This window comes from Pleuronectes platessa, chromosome 10, assembly GCF_947347685.1.
Source record: "Pleuronectes platessa chromosome 10, fPlePla1.1, whole genome shotgun sequence".
NCBI lineage: Eukaryota > Metazoa > Chordata > Actinopteri > Pleuronectiformes > Pleuronectidae > Pleuronectes > Pleuronectes platessa.
In genome coordinates, this window is record NC_070635.1 from 6464329 (window position 1) to 6483796 (window position 19468).

Here is a 19468-nt window from a genome sequence, read left to right on the forward strand (position 1 = left end):
TGGGATTGGATAGCGTGCCTATGAGAGCTCTCAATCCCTCCATCAGCTGAATGAATAACTGTGGAGGGAGGATTTCTGTTCTTTAATCCTTCACCTGTGTCATTGGATGATGACAGATTGTGTTAATCAGCCTTTGTGTCCTTCCTCCCTCATCGTTCTCTGGATGTCACAGTGATGAGGACGCCTCCCACTCAGACTTCTATCCCATCATCCCGGCTGACGTCATGTCCGTCAAGGAGATCCTGGGCGGGGACAGCTTCCCCCGACACAGGACATGGTGAGGACACACAACACACACAGTGAGCTCTTTATTAGGAACATCTGCTCAACTGCTCCCTCAACTCACGTAGTGCGTTCATGTAGCTATCAAATCATGTCGCAGCAGTGCAATGCATAAAATCATGGAGTAAATGAGGCTTGATATTTTACATAAAAATAAACTTTTTTAATCTTTTGTGCATTGTTTATTCTGTCAAATAAAACCTTTCCTATTAGTTAATATAAACAGAGACGCAAATGTTTGTGAGGCTAATATCATTTTTGATAGACCAAACAATAAAGGCTCTAATAAAGTTCATAAAGAAATTGATTGATTAATTGATGACATTCCAGACTCTTCTAAAAACACTATAAATATCAAATACAGGACAGCTTATGAGGTTTTGCAGTTAAATAATTATTATGCTATATAAATATTTTAGGGTATAATATTGTCATATCACCTATCCCCAACAAGATTAATATGATTTTCATGTGGTTCATAGAAAGCATCTAATTAGTATTTTGTAAATTTCAAATAAAAATTGCTACAGTGAATTAACCTTTATTTTAGACGTATAGGACCATAACAGAATATAAATCAAATACAAATAATAACAAAATACACAGAGAGTTAAGATGAAAATGTTTTTAAATCATATTTGTGCTGTAGGAGCACATAGGGACATAAAGACGGCAGAAAGCTTTATTATTTCTCCAGCATCCTGCAGCGCAATCACATTAATACAACAGACAAGCTGTAGCACCCAGCTGGCAACTTAAGTGATACAGTGGTTTAGAGAGTTTAGATAATTAAAACGTTTTTTTTTTGTTGAAAACTTTTAATAGCTGAGGTTTACAACAATAAATGAATTGACGAGATGGAGCGAATTCAAATCTCCATCTGTCCTCTCCATCAGTCCGTCACTGCATCCTCTCTCTCCTTCACTCGGGGGGATTCAAGTCTCACTGGAGCTTTTCTCTGCATTGACAACACGAGAGTCTCAGTGAACAACGGGAATCAGAGTTCTTTCTTCAGCCCCGTCTGTCAGTGAAAGGCCAGCTGGGGGGACCTGCCCCATCATTCGCCGTCTCATGTCATGAAGCCGATAAACCACAACCATCCGACTGAGTCCTCCGGCAGGAACTAGGTCCTCTGTATTGACGGAGACGGAAGAGGAGTCACGTCTCACTGGAGAAGAGTTTGAGTTGATGATTAGTTTAATTGGTCAGAAAGCTATTCAAGTGATTCTATGAGGAAACGCACCTGATGATAGATTTTAAATTTGAACAGTTAGGTGGAAAAAAAGTAATTTGAAGATGTCATCTCTGGCTGTAGTTTAGAGTGAAGGACCATAAAACCTTTGATAACTTGTATAGATCAACTGATTAATGATTAATACAAATTATCACCAGTTACAAGCCCTGAATAAAGTTTAAAATCGAATCACAATCATTAACCGTTCTTCCTTAAGGCAGGACTCTTAAAAACTTAATTATGTTATAATTCATAACGTGCAGGTTATATTTCACTAACCAAAGTTTAGAGCTTTAAAAAGTCAGCATGTGTTTGGAAGCTGGACTTGATTTGCTGCCAATCACGATAAGTATTTAACTCCTGAATCAGAATCTGAGAGGATTGTGTTGAAGTGTGAGACATATTTATCTTTCTAAGTGTGTTAGGATCATGTTTTCAGGACAGGATTACTGCTCAGCTGTTACCAGTAGGAGGCCGAATATCTTCTTTTTAAAAGTCCCACAGCGGGGATGTTTAGGTCACAGGGAACAGGAAGCCTCTTGTGGTCTAATTTCCTCTACAGAAATCCCTCTCCTGCTGTGGGGGCACCTCGTCCTGTCCGGGTCACAGAGTATCTGCGCTGGGACTCAATACCACTTTCACTTTTGGAGGATTAACAACAGCCTCTCTTGCCTTTTTCTCAAATTCATCCAGAACCTGAATTGGACTTGTATTATGTCAAAAAGGATTTGACGTGACTTCTTCATCGCCGCTAAAAATACCAGATAAATTCTTCTGAAAGCGATGAAAGGAGCCAGTGGATGGGAGGTGGCTGCCAAAGAGAGAACACGCGGACTGACAGGGGTCACAATGACATTTGCAGACGACACTGTGGACGAGGAGGGAGAGTGAAAGGGGGAGGAAGTCATCGAGGATGAAGTCGCAGCCTCTTGAAAGACAAAAACACATCTGACAGTAATGAACCTCAGCTGCTGCAGTAATGTGAAGCTGCCAACTTGGCTTCTCATTAGTTCTCCCACCACATCCCTGCATCTCATCATCATCCCTATCCGCTAACATGCTTTAGCTCCAAATCATCTTTTTTCTGTCTCACCGTTATATTTTTTCCTCCCATTAAAACCCCTCTACATTACACACGGTCACCTCCTCATCCAACCAAAGCTCAATTCATCCCCAGTCTCGTCTGCCTCAGGAGCAGTGAGACAGATCTGGACTGGGTGGATATTTTAGGCTGAAAAAGCCTGAAGATGCAGAAGGTGATTGACTCCTCCCAGGATGAGAGCAGACGGATGGGGGGATGAAGTTGAGAGCTCTCTGGGATTGGTTCCATATTTCTGGAAGGCCCGAGTCGTCCAGGATGAAGCAGCATGACATTTGTTTTGATTTGCGCCGGCTCTTCCTGCGCCGGTGCGTGTGGCTCAAATCACGCATTACTGTCTGATTCACATAATGGCTTCTCCGTTATCTCCTCCTGCTGGTTAAGGGGTAGCAATGTAAATTATGCAGCTGACTCATGCATGCCCAGTTTCCCTTGGCAGGAGGGGTTTGCTGTTCGTCACACCAATAAGCAATATTAAAATTTTCATTCGGAGCAATAATTAAGCTATAAAACCTCTCACCCGCTGACTCGATGTGTTCCAGTGGTTCATTCCCCTCAAGGCTTAAAATCTCTGAGCCCTCAGATTAAAAGCACTGACAGACACACACTTTACTAAACACGCCCGTGGCAGGAAAGGTCCACAACCCGTGTTTCTGGGAACCTCAAGCTACCGGTGTGTGTTTGCATGTATACTTGTCTGCAAATGCATCTATGCATATGTAATTATTTGAATGTTTATTCATGTTGTTTGTGCGCTGTAGGCCCAGTGGCCATCTCTGTTTGTTGTGGCTGTGTGTGCATGTGTGTGTTTGTGTGTGTGTGTTTGTTACGTGTTCAAATAATTAAGCCCTGGGGAGCGTCAATCAAAAGGCTACTCAGGATCCACACCCCTCAGGCGATGAGAGAGGGGAGCGTTAAAATGCTGTATTTAGAAGTCAGGAAAAATTCATGACCATGTGAGTTGGAGTGTGTAAACTGCACATGCATGTACATGAGGGAGTGTGCGAGTCCATGTATATTAACAGCCTTAATATACCGTGCACATATCCATGAGTGCAGGTTCAGCAGATGCAGACCAGATAGGGATTCACTGATCTGCAGCGAAGACGTCAAATAAGAAAACAGGCCTGAACCTCAGTCCACAGCCGTGACAGCTGCTCTACTTACAATGCCACCTGCATAGAAGACTTCTTCTGAGTGAATAGGCTATCACAGCTATCTGCCATCTCCTTCACGACAAACTTGATGAAAGAGAAGTAAAGGATGTGACACAGCCGGCGACGCACCGTAGCTTTGAACCGTCCACACCTGAAGGATTCCTGGAGCGGTGCGCATCCATCACCAGGGAGATGTGAGAGGACCCTGCACTGCGTCTCCTCCCAGCGATGAGAAGCAGACGTGGCAGAGAGGCTTGATGTTCTCCACTCGTAAAAAAAAACTTCTCAGAACCCCGTGAACTTGTGTGAGGGTTCGAAACGACTCGTGGGTGTAACCGGAGCAAACTCATCACAGAGCCTTTTAAACGACAGGCTGCCAAATATCATACCAGTAGTGTTTGTCTGTAAATTTGGACAGAGTGAAATGTTTAGGTGCCGGGGAAATATTTACAATCTCTGCTTTTGTCACGTCCTCAGATGGACACGTGTTGTTGTTGTTGTGACTGGTTGTGTGGCCTCAATTTAAATTCTTAAGCCATATTTACTGCTGAAAACAAGTTGGTCTGAGAACAGAAAAACATTCCCTAACATATTGACCTGTGTGCTGCGTCCACCAGGGAGATCCTGAAGGAAACACTGGCTGCAGATGCAGAGTATCACAGAGACAAATGGACCATGTTTGGAAACGAGGCTGAGAAGGTGGAGCTGGCTGTGATCAGGGGCCAGCATGAGTTACGCACACGGATTGACAGAAAGGCCCTTCGCAGACAGGTACCGAGCAAGTGTCGGTCTCAGGAACTAATGTTTTTGTTGTCCCTTGTCACCATCTGATCATTCAAGTTATTACCAGAATACATGTATCAGTGTGTTACTTTCACTTTTCATCATATCTGCAGAAACTATCTGTAAACTTAGCCTCTCCTGTATTCGTCTTGCCCTCAGGCGGAACAGAAGGCATCCGCCCACATGAGATACCTGGAGCGCCTGAGTCAGAAGGTCCCAGACTTTCCAATCCCACTCAGGGCTCACAGCGTCTGGGAGGGCATGACCGTCAACCTCTGCTGCACCGTCCAGGGCTGTCCACCCCCGAAGGTCACATGGTAAGACTCTGCAGCGCTCCATTCTTCTGGCCTTAAAAGTCCCACTGTGAAACCTTTAAGACATTTCTATTACATTCTATTGTCGGGGTCGTATTACAGACTGGTGTCATTTTTTTGGTAATTTTCATCTCCCTCATGAATGGAGTTAGTTAGACGAGGAAAAGTCTCATGAACATTAATTATACCTTTCAGGGAACAATCGAAAGCTATAACTTCTGAAAGTTTGAGGGGTAGTATGAGGATATGTACAGCAGCAAAACAAAAAAAACGGGCATCATGACACCAACACGACTTGAATACCAACCTCTGTATTAAAATGAAAGTACCTGCGTTAATTCGGGCTACGTGCCAAACTGTCGACCTTGATACTTGAGCTGCTGTGAGACTCGCTGATGAAAAGACTGAGCGCTCAGTATTCATGAAGCTCAGCTGAGGCACTGATAACCTGCAGCTCCGGGTTCCACCATCTGATATGGGATCAAGCTCAATGAGCTGCAAACGCCTGCCTCTCCACGATGGCACAATGAGATCGAATGCCCCCTATTAATAGCCAGTGGGAAAAGGTGTGAAGCACCCAAGTGAAGCCTGTTGATCACTTTTAATGTAATATTGTTTATACAACCTGAATGTCTGACTGAATTCAACCTGTTTACCTTTTTACCTCAGGTACAAAAATGGTGCACCCCTGATTTTATCTGAGCAGCCGTGGAATTACAGCCTGAAACAAAAATTTGGACTTAACTCACTGGAAATCAGAAGGTAGGTCACAAGCTTGAATCCCTGATTAAATGTACAATATGTGATTTCACATGCTAAGGGTCTGGCTAACAGTGTGCTTTTCCTTAGTCATTTATCGTTTGAAGTTCTAGCAGGTATGACGCAATATAATGTATGAGGCAACCAAATGAAACGGCACGTTACCTTGAATAAAATTAAAGTTCTCTTTAAAGGTACAGTGTGTAGGATTTAGTGACATCTAGTGGTGGAGTTTCATGTTGCAGCCTCACCTCCCCCTTCCCCTTCCAAACAGGGAAGAGAGCCTGTGTTCGCCTTCAGTTGTCATCAAAACTCAAAAGGTTTTTAGTTTGTCCAGTCTGGGCTACTGTAAATAGCTGGTGGGTGAGATCATGAAATCCTGTTATGAGATCAAACATGGCTGTCAAACTGAAAACTAAATACTGCATGTCTCCTCTAGCACAATCTTAATCCTAATTCACAACAGGGAAGTAGGTTAGTTCTCCAAAATGTTTCCAGAACGTCCTCATTGCAGCAACAACTTCAACATCGTGCAGATTTCAAACATGTGACTCACTCTGTATCCTGTGAAGGTGCTGCCCTGAAGATGCTGGCAAGTATAAGGTGGTGGCTCGGAGTCCCCTGGGTGAGGCCACGACCTTCGCAACACTTGTGGTGAACTGTGAGTAGCTTAATGTGTCATGTCCGCTTTACACAACCTCCTATCGCAGCTGGACACACTAATATAAAAACCTGTTTATCCATAGTGTGTGTGTTTACATTTTATTGGCTTCAAGTGTAGATTTTTTTATACAAACAGTGTTGTACTGGTTTTACAAAAGCCATATTTAACAAAACCTTGTATCACTCAAACTGACACCATCTAATAATGCTTAAATGCAATAAATAGTCAGTCGATCTTTCTCTTCAGCATCAGGAATCAGACATTTTAACAAATGAAAATGTACTGATTGACTCCATTGAACCCCCCCCCCCCCCCCCCCCCCCCCCCCACACACACACACTATAGAAAATGAAATGTCCAAATCATGCAATCAGTAAATGTCTTGGTCATAATTCTCATATCGCATAATCAGTTTACCGTGGGTTTGAAATATGAATATTAGAAGATAAGTTTTTTCAAATTTCAAACATCAGTACTGGTAATGGCCTCAAAAAATCCAATATATATCCGGCTTTAAAATGGGGATTTATTTATTTGTCTGACTTTCATTTAACGGCCTCAGGGTGATGAAGCTGTCTGAAAGCCAAATTATGACCAGACACATCCATGTGCCTCCCTTCTCATCATGGGTGGAGTCAGATGTAGTTTATGTTTTCTAGAGAAAACTGTTGATTACGTTTCGCACCCCCCCCCCCCCCCCCCCCACACGGCCGTGTCTCTCTATGAACGTGAAATTTGGATGAGAATCGACAGCTTTAGAATCAGGGAAGACAGATCCCATTGCAAATCTCATGCATAATAAATGACGACGAGGACATTCGGTGTTAGTGGTGAGTAATAACTGCCACAGCCTCACAGCCCTGTGGCAGAAACATTCATAATAATAATCTGCTTCTTTTCTTTTTTTGTTGCACTTGTTAAATGACCCCCCCCACCCACCACCTATCTGCTGTGGCTGGCAGTGAGGCGCCCTGATGCTGTACATCAATAAGCTGGTCAGGGCTGTAATGAGACAGTTGAAGGTTTCTCCTCGCTATCAATATTTCACAGGGTTTTTTTTTCAGGGGGGGGGGGGGGGGGGGGGGGTTAAAAATAGATTAAAGGGAGTATTAGATGTGACTTGCATTAATGTGTCATTGCCAGGTTTTATTTGTCTGCTGTCTCTCGCTATCTCCCGCCGCCTCACGGTCTCATTCACTATGTCTCTGTCTCCCATCTCCCCCCCCCCGCTCTGCAATGCAGCATATCAAGGAGCCCGGGCCGGTTCAGAGAGCTGGCAGACCCCCGGTAAGCTTCACGCCAAGGCCCTAATGAAAAGTGTCCCCTTTCATTTTCTCCGCCGCCCTTTGAAGTTCCTCCCCGCACCAGTGAACCAGGGTGGGCTGGGAAGAGCTTTGAAGAGCGTGACCCAACATCTCTGCTCCGCTGTACACGCTGCACCTCGTGAAGGAAGATGGGGATGGATTGAAAGGGGGCAGCGCGTTGGAGGCGTTTGTTTGCCATGGCGGTTTGTGTGTTTCTGTGTGGGTGTCCAGGGGAGTAGGAGTGTAAGACAGGGGGATAGTGTCTATAGGGATCGAAAGCCTTGCTTCCAAATGAGCCGACATGGCATTCATGTATATTTCATTCCAGGGACGGCAGGGGGATTTATTCCGTTTTGCTCCGAGCTGTGGAGCATCGTGTATTGGCTGTGGCACTCTTTGGCCTAAATTATCCTCCACCATGTGTGAGGATGAAGACATTTTCAGCCAGATCTTGCTCAGGATCTGATCGCGCTCACTGTGCATGTGGCCACTGGAGCTGTGCTGATGTTCGTCTTTCAATTAAGATGTGGTCATCGTGCCTGAACACTCTCAGGGTGGATGGAGAGGTCAGCAAGGCATGAAACTTTGATGGAGGAGACGGATGTTCACGTCCCGATCTGCAGCCGACGCTGATTTATTTTGACAGTGAATGCAACACCTCCACCAAGTGCTTATGTCCTGAAGAGGAGACAAACTGTTCCTGGACCTAAACTGTGCAGTTTATAAACCAAACCATGATCATTATCTCAATCAAATATGTTTTGAGGATACTATGCAATATTTTAAAAGATATATTCAGATTTTACACATCATATACTCCCATATAATACTTATAATCCACCACTTGGAAGGAAAACCAATGGTGAGCCTTTATGTCGTTGTCATTCTGGTTCATTTTGGATTCATAGTATGCAGATAGCATTCAGCTTATAGCAATGCAAACGTGCAGGAATATCTAAATTTCAAACTTCAAAATTCCGGGTGCAATCTGTTTAATTTTTCACAAAGTTAGGAGCTGTATTAAATCAGGTGTATGTTTAAATGTTGTGGACGACCTACATCTGATTGGGACAAATACATATGATTCAAGTTTATACTTTCTTATTCAACTGTTTTTAACTTTGGAGTTCAGTGTCGTTTTGACACCGACATTAACCACGCTGCAGAAACGCTGTGTCGGCACCAGCCAACACATTCCACACCTCACACACACACGAGGAAACAAAGTTGTAATCATTTCGAATTAAGCTTCATCAGCTCGTAATGGCATCAGGGCCTCCTGAGGAATTACACGCTGCTTCTTCTGTGGCTGATAATTGATTTTTATCACATTTACCGACATGAATCACTCAATAAGCAAAAGCACAACTGTGGTGAATTCTTTTTAATCATCATCGCGCTGAGGGGAAGCAGGAGATTGAGCATCTGAATGATGGGAACACCGAGATCTAACTGGTCCACGCACACGTTCCCTGTGATAGTCAGAGCCGCTAAGCAGAACATGATCATTATAAGAAACATGTCACACTCCCTCTGATCATCCCTGAGAATAGGACTTGATGAGACCTCGTGGCACACGTGTATATCTCACTTCCAGACTGCGCTGCTTCGCTGCTTTGACAAGTGGGAGAATCGTAGCTGAAGGAAAAAATTGTCAGGAATTGTTCACTTAAAAAGAATAAATTGTCACATCTTCAGATTTACCGCTGTCCTCTTTTGTTTCCTCAAGGGGACGCCTCTCCTCTCCTCGCTGTCCTTTGTCTCTCTCGGATGAAGCAGAGGGTCTCTGTCTATTATCCCTCTGCCCATCTGCGTGAGATGATCTTTTTAGTTAATTAAGCTCCTATGGTTTCGCTTTGTTCCGTTTCACTTCCCGTCACCGGAGAGGGAAATTGAAGAGCTTGTAACAGCGAGCGGAGAATAAAGACAAAGTGATGTCACAGCACAAAGGTACTCGATGATACAGAGACATCAGAGAGTGCACTTGATTGATTGTTGTCTTTTGGATTCATACGTACAACATTCACATCTATTCCTATCTTGCCACGATCCTCCTCTACTTTCTCATTCCTCTCCTCTTTACCTGTCATGCTTGTCCTAAGGAGGTCAGCTCAGTGTTATTGTGCAAAATCCCAAAACAAAATGATATCTCTATGGAAAACCTTTTTGGTGTCTGGAGTGGACTTACTTTTCTATATCCGTTTTATCTCTGCCCTGTGGGCTCCCAGTGATAACATATTTCTCTCCTCTTCATTTTATCTTTTTACTGTTATTTTTGCCAGTTTTCCTCCTGTTTACTGCTAATTGTATTTTTCGAATTCTGCACAATCTCTCATGCGTCCTCTCCCTGTTTCCTTTTATCCCTCGTGTCAACTTCTCTTCTAGGATCGAGGTTCGAGGACGAGGCCCACTTCGGCTGCTGCTTCCCGCCCACCTGGGTGAAGGAGGGGGATAGTCTCACCCTGAGGTGCACCTTCACCTCGGCTCTGCTGCCCTACCAGCAGGACGTCAGCTGGTTCAGAGACGGTAAACAGAATAACAGACGAGTCGTGCGAACTGGCTTTATCGGCCGTTTGAATGGGTTTCCCCTTTCGTCTCCTTTTCCAGGCGTACAGCTGCATCAGTCCAACAATGTGGACCTCAGGACGGTGGACAATGAGGCTTCCATCACTTTGAAGGCTGCACACAAGGAGCATGAAGGTGTTTACACTGTGCAGCTGAAGACCTGGGATTCAAGTGAGGAACACAGGGCTTTTGTTTACATCACAGGTGAGGACCAACAGGAACGGTTCCTGTTCACTTTTATACATCTGACATTTATCAACACTTCTCACCACTTTGCCGATGGAGGGTGAGGGAACTGTTTGAGGGCACACAACACTTCTGGAGATTCAGGGGTAGACAGCGTCGCAACCAAATCCAATGCAATGAAAGTAAATGGGGACCACTTCTTCAAATTTAGAACAACAGAAAAAAACTGCATAATTTACACCATGTTTTTAGTCTAAATGTCCTCTGATGTCCTCGTCTGGACTCTGATCCCTGAAGATTCATCCCCACAGATGCACAAAGAGATGTTTATCTGTTTATTCAAAGTTCGCTGAACCTCGAACCAGAGAATCATTTGGTCGTCTTGATGGAAAAGGTCATTTACATTGTTGAGTCCCATCCGCCACTGGTCACCTGTTTATTGAAAAATTACAAATATATATAATATATAAGTCGCACCAAATTTTACGCTGCACTTCCTTGGGCCCTTAACGATTCACGTGCCAAGTGTGAAGGTGACAAGATGAACAGTTCTCGAGATGAGGGCGCTTCAGCCAGACGGAGATTAGATTTTTCTATGGATCCAATAAAGGAGATGCTGATGCTCTGTTAGCACCTAATGGAGAATCACATACACACATGACTGTTATGTGTCTACGGGTTGCAGCTTCAGGACCGTATCACCACTTCAGCTGCTGCTTCAGGAGCCGCTGAGCTTTACTTTATAAACCTGCTCACGGACACTTTGTCACGCCAGTAAATATCTGTCAGCTCACATCAGAAGCTCCCCGGATACTCAGCGTCCTCTCTAAACAGCCTGCCAACGTGTCTTTTAAGTGATATGCTTCATTCTGAGATATTCTGTTTGAAAACGACCCGACAAACACACAGGGGAGTGACCTTGAAACCTTTGCATACAGATAAACCTGTTTTCATGAGGAGAGCATCTGGATAAAACGGGCTTTGGCTCAAACCTTCACTCAAAAGGCGATTTGTATTCATCAGATTTTTGGTCCGACTTTAATTTCCTGATTCATACGCGGGAAATTGCTCCATCAGTCAAGCTCCTCTGCAGCTGCCTTTAGACTCTGTTTGCAGCGTGCAGTTATATACCACACCAGCAGCCACTTGACTCACCAAACATTAGAAATGTGTCTGGGCATCTCAGTGAGGAACCACTGTGTGTGTGCGTGTGTGTGTCTGTATAATATCAGTACTTACTCATGCACCAGTGCACATACACCACCTCAGTCATGCGATAATGTGAACTGAATCCTTCTTGTGGATGAGGTGTACATACTGCACAACACAGCTGCATGCAAAATCTGCAAAAACACAACATACAGGTTTCTCTCGATCTTATATGAGATGTTCAGAGAGTTCAAAATGTTCCCATGATAACAATTGAAGAGTTTTATCTTCCAATTTCTCAATTTGTCCAAAACCCAAATTCATCAAATTTACAAAAGAGAAGAGTTTATCACATTTAAAAACGTGATTTCTGCAGAAAATACAACTTTTAGACGTTAAATATTTGCAGATTGACTGACAGACCTGTTTCTCCCTCGGTCTCGTCTCGTCCTCGACCAATAAATATAAGATTCCTTAGATGTGGAACCCTCATGACGAAGACATGTAATTGAGGCTTATTTTATATTTCACCGTTTAACCATAACTTTAATTAAAAAACTGTAAATAAAAAGAAAACACAAATACAACCAAATATAAATTGGAAAATGCTCTTTTATTCTGAATCTCTCATTCTGTAAAAAAGGATTTCTTATTGGCCTATATTGACAAACATTAATGTCGATTTAACCGTTAACTTTAACTCTAATAATCATCACTTTTCATTCTCTGGCCATAATCGTATTCTATTAACTGTGATTTCATGAGTTGCGATATTTTGAATCTTCCCTCTCATCCGTCCACAGATGCTTCCGCTGCAGTGCTGGGGGGTCCTGCCTCTCCTCTGGCCGTCCAGGTATCTGACGTCAACAGGGACTACGTCTTCCTCACCTGGCAGCCGCCCAGTGCTGACGGAGAATCCCCAGTGGACGGTTACTATGTGGAGAGGTGAGGATCACTCTGGAGACGAAGCAGCAACTGAGGCTGAAAGTTGATTCTTGACTTTGGAGACAAAACTCCACGAGTTCTGTTCAGTAGCTGCTCACCAGCATCTGATCGGGTCTCACACTCGTCTTCAGCAGATGAAGTTTACACAAATGTAAATGTTCAAATTTCCATTTTTCTGAGCCTTTCGAGGATTTCTCTTCTTTTCTTTTCGATTGACGTGAGGATTTAAAATATGTCTCCAATGTCCCAGTTAATCCACTTCTCATGATTTCAAACAATCACTGCGAACACACTCTTTTAATAAACTGAACTAAGCTGTAACCAATGACAGCCTCTGAGACATCTGGGGAAGTCATGAGTGGAGGTTTGCTCTGCAGAGAAATTAAAGAATAATGATGAAAATGAATACACATTTTTAGACTTTCTCATATCAGAAGACAAACTAAATATCCTTTGGCATTAAAAATGTTTTTAAATGAATAAAGCAGTTAATTTATTTAGTACAGATTCATTGAGAACATTTTGAAAAATGATCCCCACATGCTTATCTGTTTTTTTTAATTATTATTACCTTCCGATCAAAGATTGTTTAGTTATTTTCATTAGATCTCTCCCGGTGAGAGCACATTGACCGAGTCTCCATATGAAAGGTTTATTTTAGATTGGACGCTGAGCAATTTCCTGTGTGATGAGTCAACAACAGCGGGACAGTAAGACGAAAAGCTTAATCCTGCTCTTTGTGCTGCTCCTGAGGAAATTGGATTAGGGCAGATAAAGATGGAGGTGTTGGCGACCAGCGGTGCTGTAATATCCATTTGGCAGAGTTCACATGAGATGGATTGTGTACATGGTGATTATCAGCCCTAAACACTGTGTTAACAGCAGAGTCAAAGACTCCCGCAGGAGAACAGGTGCTGCACTTATCACCCAAACACCAATCACTCACACGCATCCTGTGCACGTGTGTGTTGAGGGAAGCGATGTGTGTGTTTGTAGTTGTGAGCATCTCTCTATGTGTCCTCTTTAATTGGTGTAGTGGATGCATCTCCTGAATGTTACTGGTTGCAGGGCGAGGAAAGAGAAATGGAAGAGACCTCCCAGTTCCCTAGCAACACTTTATTGTTGGCGAGCTGCACTTTTCCGTCTTTGTTTGCTCCGAGAGGAAACAGTTTGTTATCAGCGTTTGTATAATCTGCTCACAATTATCTGCTTACAATTGGTTTCATATTGCTGCGCCCTGCTGGCTGCACATTAGGGGTTGAAACACCATGAATTTGGTTCTTTGTTTACCACTTATTTCGATGTCGTCTTTCTTTATTATCGCACACTATGTGGCTTCCTCGGGATCGATTCATCTCTTTCTCTCTCACTCAGGTATGAAGTCGGTCAGGGCGAGTGGGTGCGCTGCAACGTGCACATTCAGAAAGTGTGTCACTTCCCAGTGTTCGGGCTGAAGGAGGGAAGTCGGTACCAGTTCAGAGTCCGTGCCGTCAACAAGGCCGGAGCGGGACGTCCGTCCAAGGCCACAGAGCCCGTCCTCACTGCCGACCCCCTGCAGCACACCAGGAGCCTGGGTAACACACACACTGACAGCCAGATACCACATATTAACAACGTCTAGGTCCATGACATTGTTTGACTTCACATTTATAATTAACCAATTAATTTTAGCATATATGTTCAATTGATTCCTTTTTTTTCCTGTTCTTTTGCTGCTTTTCTGGTATGCTTTTGCCTGTTGTGTATTTTTGTTGTAGTGATGTTTTTTTATTGTTTGTTGTAGTTGTGTCGATGCATATTAAAGCCCATCTACATTATAAATGTCCCAAAAATATTTTGGGAAATGTTGCATCATCATCATAGCAAGGGAAACCCAGATGGTGAAAGATGTAAAGTCAACAAAACTCGATAAACTAAAATTAAATGTAAATTAAAATCATCAGAAACTCACCTGATTTCACGAGGTTCACTTACAGTCTGTATAACTCATCATTATTTCTTCAGGAGCTCATCAGAAAAGATGAATTAACAAATGTCCGTGTTAGTCTGTATAAGTTAATTAATTAATTAAAGCTCTGTGTTAAAGAGGATCAGAATATATTCGTGAACATTTAGCGTTAAGCCTGTTCTGGCTCCAGAGGAAGTCGTGATGAGTGACATCACTTGAGTCGATATTGGTTTTGGAGTTTGAAACTCATCATCTCGGCTCGAGGCTCGTGGCTTGAGGTCTTTTATTTTGAAGGGAAACATGTTGACAGGACACATCAACTGCTTACAGGTTACTCTGTATATCATGCATCTTTAAACCATGTAGGGTTTTTATATTTCCAGAACTTTTATTTGCAAGGCTTTGAAACTTTGCAGGAGGAAGCACTAGTTTCCCTTTAGAAGATATTCCCTCATTTGGCCTCTTGATGAAGGAGAGTATTGCATAACACAAAAATCCTGCATCTGTGTTCAGTTGTGTTAGGATCTGGACACTGTGCAGTTCAACATCTGATTCCAACCATGCAGTGAACCCTCGTGTGCAGTTACATCTGCATTCCTAGCGTTTCCTCATTATTTATTCAGACGTTTTCTCTAATTCCGTCTGGGCTTTGCTGTTAGCACTGCGGCAGCTCGTCTAATGGCCTCCTGCCGTGGACCGATGGACTCTTATTTTTTAAGGCGATATGTTTTCTTAAATACATAGTTTGCTGGAGGGATGGGAACAATCCAATGAGACGTTAAGTAAGTGTTTGAGTGTGTGTGTGTGTGTGGGTGGGCACAGTGTGAGAGTGTGTGTGTGTAGCCGGGAGGACAGATGGGCTCTGGTCACTTGCTGTGGATCATTAAACACAGATGAAGGACGGACAGAAGGTCGACTTGCCTCCGGCCTCGCTCTCCATCCTTCCATGTCGCTCCCCCTCTCACATCCTTTGTGTCGCTCCAGCTCCGGCTCTCTCACCACTGGCGGCCCCTCTAACATTTGCACTAATAGTGTTGTCACGGGTTCTCATATATAACTTCATTACCCAGGTGTCTCTCCCCCTCTCTCTCCCTCTCTCTCCCTCTCGTTCTCTCTTGTCAGCGGTCAAAGTGGCCAGAGGGAGGACCATCACCGTTACAAAAGATGAACTGGAAGGTGAGAATGCTGCATTTTCATTTTGGTGTATTTTGCCATTTGAACATTTCTCGCCCCACGGTTTCAAACAGCCTTCCACACTTCCCCGGCGCACAGGGTGCAGCCTCCTCGCCTGTGGGAAGCCTCGGGCCCTGGGGCTTAATGCATCCTCATGTTATATTTAACAATGATCCGATGTGATAGTACGGCCGAGGCGATGAGCATTTGTTCCATTTACGGAAAATGAAAAGAACCAACAGTCCCTGGTGGCTCTCTGGGTAAATGCACATAATGACCTGAGGTGGTGAGAGACGGAGGAGCAGGGATCAGTGTCTGGAACGACAACCAGGAAAAACAAATGTAGTGGAGGAGGTGCATCCATGTTTTTTAGGTGTGGAGGGGGAAACAAAGGATGCATGCAGACGAGTGCAGCTTTAATGGTTTTTCAAAACACCAAGAGTCACAATAATTCAGTGAGCTCAATCTTCATCCATCTAACTCTGACTGCAGTACACACACACATTTTAAATGATGCCTTAGGAATCGAGATCTATATATATGTGCATAAATGTGAGTGGTATATATTATCTGCATTTCCTTGACCTACATTAAGACAGATGTGTATTTCTGTGTATGAAATGAAACTGTGGAATTCTCTGGACAATGATTAAAAATGTTGCTCAGTAATTATTCAATCTAAGAAAATGCTACAACCCCCCCGCTCCTCCAAAAAAGGTTACTTCTGGTTTCAAAAATCCAAGATGGTGCAGGACAAAACTCGAGGTGGTTTCCTCTGTTTCTGTGAGTGTAGGAGGGCTCTGTATTAAAAGGACTCTAAAGTGACTGATATGGCTGAACATCCACAAACGCCCCTCCACAGTCGCATATCAGCACTTAAACCTCGCCGACTTATTTCATATCCATTGTGCTTGAGCGGAGATCCACAACAATATAAAATGCTTCACCACTTCAACGCTCTAGTGTCCACACACTCAGAGAAGCACACAGGGGCTCGCTGGCTGCACCAGATCAGTGTCTGTCATTTCCACTGCTCTCTTTGCTCTGGAGTTTCTCTCTGATCCTCAGCACAGCTCTGTTGAACTCTTCATGGGGAAACAAACAGAGGAAAAGACAGAGAAACTCGAGGCTTCCATTGTCCTCGACTGACATGGAGAATCACTGCGAGTGTGCTGACTCAGGCCTTTTTGACTTTCTGTTATCTGTGCACTTATGTATTAGAAACGGAGGTGAAATTTGGGCCAGTGAGTTAAATCGCGCCGACTCCGTCCTTTGCTCGAATCCAGCAGACAAAGCATGAAAATTCCTGATGCAAAGATTTCAGAAGAAGCAATATGTCAGAAAGCACTTCTCGACTCTGCTTTCATTTCCGCTGACCTTGTGCAACTTTAATTTCTTCCTCCTCCTCCTGCTCCTCCTCCCCCTCCTCTCTTTGCTCCTCAGGTCAGGTCAAAGCTCCTCTCCCTCCCACAGATGTCCACGCCTCCGAGGTGACCGACACCTACGTGGTCCTGAGCTGGACCGAGCCTGAACCCAGAGGCAGGGAGCCGCTCAACTTCTACGTGGAGCAGGTCAGTCTCTTATCACACACACACACACACACACACACACACACACACACATACACACACACACACACACACACACACACACGAACAAGCACACACAAAAACACAAATGTTCTTATCGATGTAACTCTGAAGATTTTTGTCAACAGTTATCCCAAAGCCCCCTCAACCTAACTCTCCCCTCAACTTCAAGCAAGCTGCACCAAATTTCACACACTTGCAGATATCAGTTCCCTAAATATTGCCCGATTTTTTTGGAACATCAAAATCTATAAATGATTCCCTGGTAAATGAGGATAATGTTGGACAACCTTCTATCTCACAAGTGTTTTTCCTGCATCCTTCCACCAATTTTATGGAAATCCATTAAGTGGTTTTGCTGTAATCTTGCTTCAAAATGATCCAATAACAAGTGGACAGGGGTGAAAATATAACCTGATTAAAGGATATTAAGAAAAACAAGAACATGACTTTGGTGGCAGTTTAATTGGGAATTTGTTTAAAATCCCTGCTTGTAGGAATTAGCTCTCTCTCTCTCTCTCTCTCTCTGTTGACTTTACATTATACTCAGATCTGAGATTTGAAGGATTAGTCGTTTAAATTGATGAAACCTACAGTATAAGTTCTATAACTAGGTTTTGACTTCCATCCATTCATCCATTATCTAAAGAACTGATCTGTTGAGGGTCGCATGGGGGATTTGGAGCCAATCCCAGCTGCAGCGTGTCACAGGACCAGCATACAGAGACAACCCAGTCCCACTCTGCATGTGTTGGGACCAGTAGGAAGCCTTAGTACCCAGAGAAAACCCACACAAACAAACTGGGAACCCTGTCGCTACGAGGCGACAGTGTTTTGACTTATCTAACTGTATTTCAATCTGTAAAAAACAACACTGCAGTTCAAACTTTAAAATATTGGTTGTTTTTTCGCCCCCAGGACGAGACACAAAGTTCAAACTGAAGACAAAAATAACAAAAGTTCACTTCCAACTTATCAAAGTGCGCAGACTGACCTATATTCTTTATAACAATAAAGAGCCCGGTCTCTCCAATATCAACGGCCAACAGCCTCTAGATCCAATAATCGGAAAAACTGCCACAGGAAATAGATTTCTATTGGACTTTTATAACTTACCGAGGTAATAAAACTGTCAAATACGTCAAAGGCATCAGAAAATGACTAAAGTTTGCTGCTTCTCTCCCACTAATATAATGAAAGGAACATTCAAATACCCCCTTCGCCCTTGAGCAAGCACTTTGCAATCACCCATCCCTCTGACGTGCTTCGTGCTATTGTCTCGTCAAATAGGCAGAACATAATGGTGAGGCCCAGAAGACGACATCAAATATATACAGAATATAATACAGACGACATTAGTGCTATACAATGTGTTTTATGTACTTAAAATCATTAGTTAAAAGAGACTAATTGACAAAGATGAAGATAAGGCGTCAAGATGAGTTGGCTACAATATTCTGAATCTCCATTTTGTGCTTTATCCCGACATCTCTTCTGTTTATTTCTGCACACTTTCCGTCTCGCTGTATCTGAGCATCTTTTCATATTCCTGCCTTCACTCTACACTGCCAACTCTATTCCTCTTTCTGTCCTTGTCTCCACGTTAAGTGGTTTATTTAAGAACATGTCAATAACCAGTTATGTAAAGAGCAGGTGGTGCTAAAAAAATTTAATGGGGCTTTTTAAAGCGTATTTCTCTGTCTTTAAAGTGCGTTGAAGGATACTGAGAAATGAACGTGTCCTTGCAGGTAGAAGTTTGAAATCTTATTTGTGTGGATATTTCTTTCTACTTCATTTTAACGCTGTGCTGGGATCAGTCGCTGGCAGGGAAGAGCAGCTGGGAGCTGGCCAGTCTGGACATGGTGGTCAACTCTCCCAGGTTCCCAGTGTTCGCCCTGGTCAAGGGGAAGCAGTACCGCTTCCGAGTGCGCTCCATCAACAAGTATGGAGTCAGTGACCCCTCGGAGCCCAGTGAGCCCATCTCACTGGGAAAGCCACAAGGTGAGAGAGCTGTACTCACCTATTCCTTGACCTGTTGTGTAGGTCGCTCTTCCTTTTCTGTTCCCAGTTTAGAGCCGTGACAATGTGGACACTTAAGCTGCTTTCAGACAAGCACTGGACTTTCTCTGCCTGGTCCCCAAGTTTAATCCTAGGAGAATCCGATGTAGGAAATGGGTTTGTTGACGGTTCTAACGCGCGACAGACGCAAAAATGAAAAATACTAAAAGAAACCAAATATCACCCAGTGAATTGTCAATAAGAACTTCAACTAACTGCACTTCGGAATTAAAGAATAAATTGTGTTTTCAACTGATAA

General features: G+C 43.5%; 1 protein-coding gene across 1 annotated transcript in view; it reads left to right on the forward strand.

The window, feature by feature from the left end:
* The window catches only part of myom3 (myomesin 3), a 52552-nt gene that overhangs the window by 8951 nt on the left and 24133 nt on the right, over positions 1–19468 (forward strand). The window contains exons 3-15 of the mRNA XM_053433424.1: positions 173–277; positions 4390–4543; positions 4715–4872; positions 5539–5631; positions 6201–6289; positions 7535–7579; positions 9982–10122; positions 10204–10365; positions 12300–12441; positions 13816–14015; positions 15512–15565; positions 17006–17133; positions 18969–19152. Of these exons, the coding sequence (XP_053289399.1) occupies positions 173–277; positions 4390–4543; positions 4715–4872; positions 5539–5631; positions 6201–6289; positions 7535–7579; positions 9982–10122; positions 10204–10365; positions 12300–12441; positions 13816–14015; positions 15512–15565; positions 17006–17133; positions 18969–19152 (1655 nt within the window). The remainder of the gene's footprint in view (positions 1–172; positions 278–4389; positions 4544–4714; positions 4873–5538; positions 5632–6200; positions 6290–7534; positions 7580–9981; positions 10123–10203; positions 10366–12299; positions 12442–13815; positions 14016–15511; positions 15566–17005; positions 17134–18968; positions 19153–19468) is intronic.